Source organism: Akebia trifoliata, chromosome 4 (genome assembly GCF_017979445.1).
Source record: "Akebia trifoliata isolate Shusen 1 chromosome 4, ASM1797944v1, whole genome shotgun sequence".
Taxonomy (NCBI): Eukaryota; Viridiplantae; Streptophyta; class Magnoliopsida; order Ranunculales; family Lardizabalaceae; genus Akebia; species Akebia trifoliata.
The window spans coordinates 14,386,200-14,396,145 of record NC_141378.1 but is presented as its reverse complement, the minus strand read 5'-3'; the positions used below and the strand labels follow the sequence as shown (position 1 = coordinate 14,396,145).

The 9,946-nt window shown below is 34.6% G+C and overlaps 1 protein-coding gene across 1 annotated transcript; it reads right to left on the bottom strand.

Moving 5' to 3' along the window:
- Positions 1-209: 209 nt before the first annotated feature.
- On the bottom strand, positions 210-3,101 carry LOC147404010 (putative disease resistance protein At4g19050). The gene has a single exon (XM_086437629.1). It carries the CDS (start codon positions 3,099-3,101, stop codon positions 210-212), a length of 2,892 nt encoding a protein of 963 aa, XP_086293755.1.
- Between the last annotated feature and the right edge of the window lie 6,845 nt (positions 3,102-9,946).

The following is a 9,946-nucleotide window of genomic DNA, read 5'->3' as shown; positions in this document are numbered from 1 at the left end:
TATACAGTTGAGATGGTCTAAAAACACAAGTTCCCAAGAGATGATTGCAAGTTTCCATGGGAATCCCTAGGAATATCATCTCATCTAAATTGTACATGTGCACCAAAGTTGTTTGAGAATTGAGACTAGAATTTTCCATGATTTATACAAAGTACATTGATAGACTAGAATTGAGAAAGAGGAGAAGAGAATGAGTTAGCTTGTTTGGGTCAGCGTGCATATTTGTTGTGAGGTGTAAATCCAAGAAAGTTGATGTGGTTCTTTATACCTTGGTCATCTTGAAGGCGGTTCCACCACTCCACCTCCCCTTGGATACATATTTTTTCATCAGTTTTTCCAAGATCGACGAGACGAAGAGGGAGTTTATGCAACTTGGGACACCCTCTCACTTTAAGCTTCTTCAATTCTGGCAAGTACATATTAGGACCAACGATACTCTTTAGTTTCCAAAGCTCCCAAAGACACAAAGTATGCAACCGCGGGAATGGGGAAGATACACCTTCGATTATTTTTCCTTCATTATAAGGATCCTTCAATTTTATATCATTTTCCATCACCTCCTCAAATCTAGCACAAAATCTTATTTCCAACGATTCTAGCCTTTCCAAAGGGAAAATCCCATCATGACCTTCAGAAAAGACGCTCAAGAGCTTTGGACAGTACTCCAAACGTATATGTTTTAGACGAAAAAATTGCTGACCTTTCCATCGTACGCTCCCCCTATGTATGGTGGTTACCTTTGCAAGATTAGATACCCAAATATTTCGTAAATACTGAAAGTCGTTGTAAGGGTTTATGCTTGAATCAAAAATAGTCTTCATTTCATGGCATCTTTCAATCCAACATTCTTCCAATTCCAATATATAAAAATCTGAAAGTGATTCACCAAATCTGTTGTCGAATAGAGAAAAAAACCGTGTCCACATGGAAACATTAAAAAGATCCAGGGGAAAAATATTATTCTGATCATTAATCTCCAAATGCTCTCCTTGTCTGTTTGTACTAACAAAATGAGAAAAATGTTTGGTAGGGGTGAGCATGGAGGAACGAAAAGAGGAGGAGAAAGAGGACTTGGAATAAATATCTTTGTACAAGAATTGTTCCCTTTGGAAAGAAACAACATTGCCCCCCTTGCTTGTTTCTTGTTCAGAACAAGGACAGATGCTGACATGGAATCGTTGCAAGTGAAGGAAGATGTAATCCCTTTCAAGAGAGCGAAAAATTTCAGTGCTACTTACTGATATGAAAGCTCCACCAAGTTTCTTTTGGGACTCAATTGCTGAATTATTATAAGAATCAATGCCGCACTGATCCCAGATAAGAAGCTCTTTTGGTAGTTGATGGATTTTTTCCCAATTGACTTCGCTTAGGTTATCTGTACCTAGAAGATACAAACGTTTCAAAGATGTTCCCCAATAGCAGACTTCGTGGGGGAACCGTTTGATATTCGTATACGAAAGATCAAGTTCCTCAATGCTCGTGACACCTTCCAACTCTATCGTCTTCAACTTTCGATAACCTCTTAACGAAAGTTTAATTATCCGTGTTGTGATTCCAGAAAGGTTGAGGAATTGAAGGCTTGGAAGATTAAATTGCCCAAAGGAAGAGATGTCTTCTATGACCTTGCAACCTGATAAGTCGAGTGATTCGAGTGCCCGTAATAAAGGTAGGTGACAAACCACAACCTTCAAACTAGAACAACCTCTTAGTATGAGAGTCCTGAGATTGATACAGTGGGAGAGGGAAGATGGAAGGGTTAGCAAGGAACAAGCATTGGAGAGGTCAAGTTGTTGGAGAGTGCTTAAGTTTGAAAAAATGGATGATGGGAGTGAGGAGAGATGCGGATTGTTAGAAAGATTGAGGAGTCGAATTCTACACATGCGCTCAAGGGAGAAGGCTGAGGAAGATGATTGTTGGTTATCAAAAGAAAGTGAAGTACCTGAAAGATCAAGTACTTCGAGATTCTCTAAATCTTGAATGGGATGAGGAAAATCCTTAAGGTTGCGGCAATTTCGTAAGTTCAATACTCGGAGGTTTTGGGTCAAGCGGGCGAGGGAGGTAGGCAAAGATGAGATAGATGTACCTGAGAGGTTTAACACTCGAAGGCCCTCCATTTCACTAAATAAATCATTTTGGAGGAAGGCCAGTTGGGCACAAAGTGGAAACAAGATCATTGAGACTTTGGGGCATCTCGGTGAATGATGGATCTCCTTTAAGTCATTCTTGGCCAAGGAAATCCAGTTCAGTTGTTCATCTTCCAAATTCAGATCTCCATCTCCGAAGAAAATAGTGCGAGAACCAAACTTTCGAAATGGTGGCGTTATATGTTGCTCATCACTGCGACGACGTAATGCCCAATCTCGTACATGATTGTTTACCACATAATAAGTCAGCTGATTTTCTTCTTCATATGATGATGATGTTAGCAAGCCTCGTCTTGTGAACTCTGTTAACAAGTCCTGCCCAATCTTCCACTCTTCAACTATGTCGTCCAAGTGATTGTTAATTAATCCCTCTCCCAACCAACAATAAATCAAATCAACATTCGAACCTCCACGCTCACCAAACAAAAACATACATATTGTGAGACAATCTAGGATGGAGTCCTGAGTAACATGGCCATGAAACCTTGGAGAATCAACCACGTCTAAGCACTCTTCCTTGAACAACTCAAAGAAATCGGAAAAATTGTTAGGTACCAACTGGATTACCTTATCAGTCTGCATCACTTTGTTAAGATCGTCTGATGTAGTCATGATTAAGACCTTGTTTGCACTACCTACATAGGGAGGTGGAACACCAACCAACGAAATTTTGACGACTGTCAATGGAGGATCCTCCAATACCAACAAGAACTTTTTCTTCTCTAAGGAAGCATATATGTTTTTTGAAACAAGCTTCTCATCCCACCCCGCATTTGGAAGTGATTGATTTAATCCCAATTTCTCAGTGATTGCCATTTGGATTTTCCTGATCGAGCTCCAATCACCCTGAGGCAATGCAATCCAGATCACAATGTCGAATAACGAATGATCCATCACCCTCTTCACAATGCATTTGGCAATCCTCACTCTGCCCAATCCTATTTCTTTCCATCCCATTATCGAAATAATTCCAGTTTCCTCATTTTCAATCAATTTCAAAGTTTGTTTCGTGGCCGAATCGATATTGTAAACCGACTCAAAGAGTTCAGCTTTGACATTGCGTTCCTCGTTGAAGAATCGCTCTGTAGTAAACCGAGTTCGTATCTTAGAATATGAATATGTTTACTATACTCCAAAATAATAATAAATATATATCTTTTATGAGTCGTGATGGATGCACGCCGTGTTGGTATCAACTGACGTGGTAAGGGCACGTGGTAAGTTACAAAAGTAATAATAGAATAATTTTTCTGTCTCTTGCCCATGGTAAAAAAACGAAATTTCTTAATAGGATCACTTTGTGGCGTTCGAAAACATGATCCAATACAAGGGTGTTGTAAATGATGAAATTCTATGAATTTTAGGGGAAAAAAACTTAAGAAAAAGTTATTTTTCACCGTTGCATTTTAATTTTAAATTTGGGTGCTTAATAGTAGGATTTTTTTTTCCTATTTTTTTATCATGAATTTTTTCATAAAATCTAGAAGGATGTGTTATGCGATTGCTAATATGATAATCCATGCAGATCACAAAATTCATTTTAAGATTTGAAATCTAAAAATTAAGATTTTTGGATTGTGGATGTGCGGTTAGGAGAGAAATTTCTCTCTTATCACTTACATCATCAGCACTACATGTCCAATAGGCGTTGAACTGTGAGCAAAGAATCACTCCTTCAGATTTAGAGTGATTGTTTGCTCACATCCCAACACCTATTTGACATGTGGCGTTGAAGACGTAAGTGATAAGAGAGAAATTTCTCTCGCCTAACTACATGTCTGCTGTCCAAAAATTTTAATTTTTAGATTTCAAATCTTAAAAAGTATTGTGTGATCCACATGAACTATCATATTGGCAATCGAACATCACAGCCTTCTAGATTTCATGAAAAACTCATGGTAAAAAAAATAATGTTTTTCAAGCTTGATCAATGGTGTTGAAAATTGAAATACAACAGTGAAAAATAAATTTTTTTTTTTAATTTTTTAATTTTTTAATTTTTTTGAAATTCATAGAATTTCATCCTCTACAACATTGTTGTATCGGATCATGTTTTTGAATGCCACAAAGTGATCTTATCAAGTAATTTCAATTTTTTTACTAGGTGCAAAAGAGAAAATTTCTCTTATTATTGCTTATGTCATCAATGCCACATATCAAAACAATGTTGGGCTGTGAGCAAATTTGATCACTCTCGAGATTGAGGGTACAGGTGAGAGAAAGAAGAAGAAGGGTTTTGAGTTCTATGTTCAATGGGTTTTCGGATTCAGTGATCCAGATAAGCCATTGGTCATGAAATCTAGGTAATTTCAGTTCTTTTTACCCTAAAATCAATATCAAATAATTAAATATCAATTTTTTTATTTTTTATTTTCATAGAAACCCTAACCAAAAATCGGTGTAATAGATTGGACAAAGTTTGCTAAAGCAAAAACAACAACTTTTGTGAAACCCAAAATCAGTGAAACTAATTTATTTTCTTTAATAACATTGGTTAGAGATCGATTGAAACATAAACTCGATTTTAATAAAACGATGGTATCATCAATCCCTAATACCAAACTGGTTTCACCAATTAAAGAAAACGATAATGAATATTGAAAAGGAAAAGATATGGAAGCTTAGAGGTATATCTGCATTAGGTTTTGTAAATATTCTGTACAAATAGGTTGTTATGGAAGTTATTTTAGTTATTACTTTGTATGAAGACATATAGGGTTTTGCATGTATATATAATATGAAGTTTTTCGTTTTCTATATTTTAACTTTGGGTTAGATTTAGATATAGGAATGAAGTGAAAAAGGAACAAAAATTGAGACATTTTTGAAAATTCCCCCTTATTGTATTAACTTATATGATTCACATTTGGGTAGAAAAATCAATGGTTTTTCGTTTTCTTTATTTTTAAAGTTTTATCTTTTAAGGAGGAGGAGTACTACTCATTCCTTCGTGAAATTGAAGTAAAGAGATTCCCTGCATTAGCAAGGAGAAGGGATTGAGCAAATAACTATAAGCAGAAATCAATCCTTAATTTCAATCATGAATGATTGGATTGAATATATATATATATATATATATATATAAGGTCAGGATCAAGGAACATAGGAAAAAACAATGAAACATTAATAAATTTTCAAAATATGGGTTAGAAGTTTGGGATTGTGCTGATTTTTTGTGAGGATGATCTCTATAATGGGAAGATCATCCAAAAAAAGAATCAGTCCAATCTGAAACTTCTAACCCCATTAAAAGTGATTTAGAATGTGGACCGTCAATTTTTGCAAATTTTTATCAATAATTTGTAAATCACTTTTGATGGATTTAAAATTTTCAGATTGAGCTGATTTTTTGTGAGGATGATCTTCTCATCATAGTGACCATCCTCGCAAAAAATCAGCTCAATCCAAAATCTCTAACCCATATTTTGAAAAATCATTTTTTTTACATGTGTTTTTACATATGTCCCTTGAACCGCCCCCGTATATATATATATATATATATGATGAGGAGACCATCATCACAGAAAATCAGCCCAATTTGAGACTTGTAACTCCTTCAATAGTAATTTACAAATTAACGGTAAGAAAACGACAATCCACAATTCTAACCTTTGATGGGGTTAATCAAATTGGACTGATGTTTTGATAGGATGTCTGATCACCATAGAGATCGTCTTTATACAAAATCAGCCCATTCCGAAAGTTCTAACCTATATATATATGTATGAGTGGCATTCGGAGGTCCTAAAGAGAGCCAAACATTTTTTTCAAATGCATGGGTTGGAAATTTCAGAATAAAATATTAGTCAATTCCAAAACCTCAAACTCCACGATTCTTCAACTTGTAACTAAGGTTAGAAGTTTTGGAATGAGTTAATTTTAGGTGAGGATAATCTCTTCACCGTAGAGATCATCCTCACAAAAAATTAGCCCATTGTGAAATTTCTAATCCCTATTTTGAAAAATGTTTGGCTCTCTTTAAAGCGTCCGAATGCTTCCCTATATATATTCGTAGACTCATGAAAGTGAACTCATATGCTCACACACAATTCCAATCTTGTAAATGCTAAATTCAACAATTTAGAAGTGTAACATTACATACCTTTTTCGAGTTTGAGTTTTCCCTGTTCAAGTTGGAATTTATTGTATTCGCGTGTGCGTTGGCGTGCTTGTTCCAATGACATTCTGAAAATCACAGTATAACAATTCCTTTGCTTGGCAAGGACTTTAATCTAAATTCACCTTCTCCTCCTAAACTTTTCTTTTCTATAGATCAGCAATAGCCTTGATGACGATGGAGTCCGTTTTCTCTGTAAGGGTTCCTAGAGAAAAATCCTTAGCACCTTGAGAATTTTTAGATAAAATCTATGCTTAATAGAGGAGGCCGTTCCATACTTATAATGATAGGAGAAGGTCCCAGATTCTCTTGTACTAGAATCCAATCCATCTAATGATTCAAACAGAAGTTTTCCAAATTTACTAGGGAAAGTGACTTTTAAAGCCACATTTTAAAAAATACGGACCAACAGATCTCCATTTAGAATATATATATGAACAGCGTTCCTAAGACTCATATTGGGACTCACATTGCGACACACCGTTTTGTCTTATATGGGCAAAAATATTTGGAATGGGCTGATTTTTTGTGAGGATGATCTCTATGGTGAGGAGATCATCCTTGCCAAAAATCAGCTCATTATGAAACTTCTAGACCGTCCAATTTTTGTTGAAAAATTATAGACCGTCCAATTTTTGTAAATCAATTTTGATGGGGTTACAAGTTTTGGAATGGGATGATTTTTTGCCAGGATGATCCCCTCATCACAGAGATCATCCTCACAAAAAATCAGCTCATTCCAAACATTTTTGCCCATATAAGACAAAACGGTGTGTCGCAATGTGAGTCTCAATATGAGTCTTAGGAACGTGACCCTATATATATATAGGGGGCGGTTCAAGGGCCATATGAGAAAACATATAAGAAAACTTTCGTTTTTCAAAATAAGGGTTAGATGTTTTGGATTGAGCTGATTTTTTGCAAGGATGGTCACTATGATGAGAAGATCATCATCACAAAAAATCAGCTCAATCAGAAACTTCTAAATCCATCAAAAGTGATTTGCAAATTAGTGATAAAAAGTGGAAAAAAATCGACGGTCCACATTCTAAATCACTTTTAATGGGGTTAGAAGTTTCAGATTGAGCTGATTTTTTTTTTGGATGATCTTCCCATCATAGAGATCATCCTCACAAAAAATCAGCTCAATCCAAAATTTCTAACTCATATTTTAAAATTTTATTAAAAACGAAAGTTTTCTTATATGTTTTCTCAGATGGCCCTTGAACCTGACCCATATATATATATATGGAAATGTTTAGCACCAAACAATTTGGCAAAATATTTTTTAAAACATCGGTTAGAAATTTTGGAATGGGCTGATTTTTGGTGAAGATGATCTCTACGGTGAGGAGATCATCATCACCAAAAATCAGCCCATTCCAAAATTTCTAATCCCATCAAAAATGGTTTACAAAAAATGGACGGTTCACTATTTTTCAACTTGTAAACATGGGGCTAGAAGTTTTGGAATGGGCTGATTTTTGGTGAGGATGATCTCCTCATCGTAGAGATCATCCTCACCAAAAATCAGCCAATTCCAAAACTTCTAACCTATGTTTTGAAAAATGTTTTGCCAAAATGTTTGTTGCTGAACATGTCCTATATATATATATATATATATATTAATCAAAAAGAGATATTTTTTACTTCAATTATATACTGAAGTAAGTGTTTAAAAAAAGATATTATTGACACAAATTGAAGATTTTAATGCACAAAAGGAATGGAATTAAAATTAAGAAGAGAGTTTGTGTATGCGCGCACGCACGTGTGGATTGGTTTGGGGGGGGGGGGGGGGAGGGAAAAGGGGTATTTTTATCTTTTCACCCACCCCTCAAATTTATCATAGTATCAAAGCCGACCTTTTTCTTCTCCACATCACCTAGTTCATGTCTCCACGTGTTTAGGCCTAGTCTAGACAACGCTTGCAGGGGCATGTTGAGTTTAGTCCCACATCGGACATTCCTTATAAGCTCCTGGGCCACTCCTCTCATTACCAATTGGTTTTGAGTTGGACCTCCAAATTTATCATTTTAAGGTCTCCAAACACTACCTATATATATATTAGTGGCGTTTTTTTGACAAAATCCTTGCCAACATTCTAGACAAAGCATTTTGTCTTATATGGGTTAAATTTTTTGGAATGAGCTGATTTTTTGTGAGGATGATCTTTATGATGAGAAAATCATCCTCACAAAAAATCAGCAAATTCTGAAATTTCTAACCCTAGTTTATAAGATGAAGAATCGTGAACCATCAATTTTTACTGTTCGTTTGTAACCACTTTTCATGGGATTAGAAATTTCAAAATTGGCTGATTTTTTGTAAATATGATCTATTGAGGATAGAAATCATCATCACAAAAAAATATTCAATTTCCAAACTTTTTTGCCATATAAGACAAAACTTTGTCTAGAATGTTGGCTAGGATTTTGTCAAAAGAACGCTACCTTATATATATATATATATATATATATATATATATATATATATATATATATATATATATATATGTAACAATTGTTCAATCGTACAAACGGTTGCTTCTCATGAATCGGTTCTTCAAAACTAAAATATTTTTATTACTAAAAGTTATTTTTATCATGATTTTTAAAGACAAGAAGTTGAAAAACTTTGTAGATTTGAAGAAAATAGAATGATTTAAAGAAAATCTTTAATCCTTTTGTAATTTTTATGTCGATTAATGAAAATGTTAGTAAATTTTCTTTTTCATTTCTTATTTTTATATATTTAAAAATTATAAATACAAATCGTTCCACCAAATTGAACCCTAATCAGCCCCAGTACGTATAGCTATTTGAGCAAAATTTTGATTTGACTATCGATTCAATTTTTAAAACATTAGCTAGAGGAGATTTAATGGTTTACAAATAATCTACACTAAAAGTTGAAGAGCTTGATGATGATGGATTTTTTTTCAAAGGAGCATCAAAGATGAGTGTAATTTAGATCATTTTTTTGTCAGTCACTCAAAGATGAACGTCATTAGTTTAAAAATTAGCATACCGAGGTGTCTCAGATATTCACCAAATCATGGAGGGCTATGTCTAAGTGACCCATAATATAATTATTATGATACTAAGATATGTTCACTAAATCAGCGAGCAGTATGTTTAAATCAAATGTTTGTCGCCAACTCTTATTAGTGAACCAATTGACTAAAATTTAGTCCAATTAAAAGTTGGTTTCGAGCATTGTCCATCATGGGCTTCTTTAAGTAACCCTATTGAAATTTGAAAGTGATTGATTATATTATATTATATTCTTGGTCTCATTATTTCGTTTAATTCACTCTTACTAGCCATTTATATGCATCAGTACGGATTCCCCATGGAAACTGATCCCTAGGAAACTTGTATCACTCTTATCATTGTCTCACATTCTCACCCTTAGGCCTTAGGTTTTAGGTAGGAAGAAAAAAAAAAAGGTTTCTCTTCCTCCTCTCCTCTAAACCAAATAAGTTTGATCCTGACAGCTCTGAAATTGCCAGGTGAGGCCTACTAATCAATTTTAACCAACGGCTGAGATGGGAGGAAGAATACAAGTTTGCTTTGAGTAGAGTTTTTATAAGGAATAACTTTTAACTTTTGTAAATAAAAAAGAAGATAAAGTGAAGAGGACAATACTAAGGACGAACACTCATTCCTTCAGGAATTTGAAG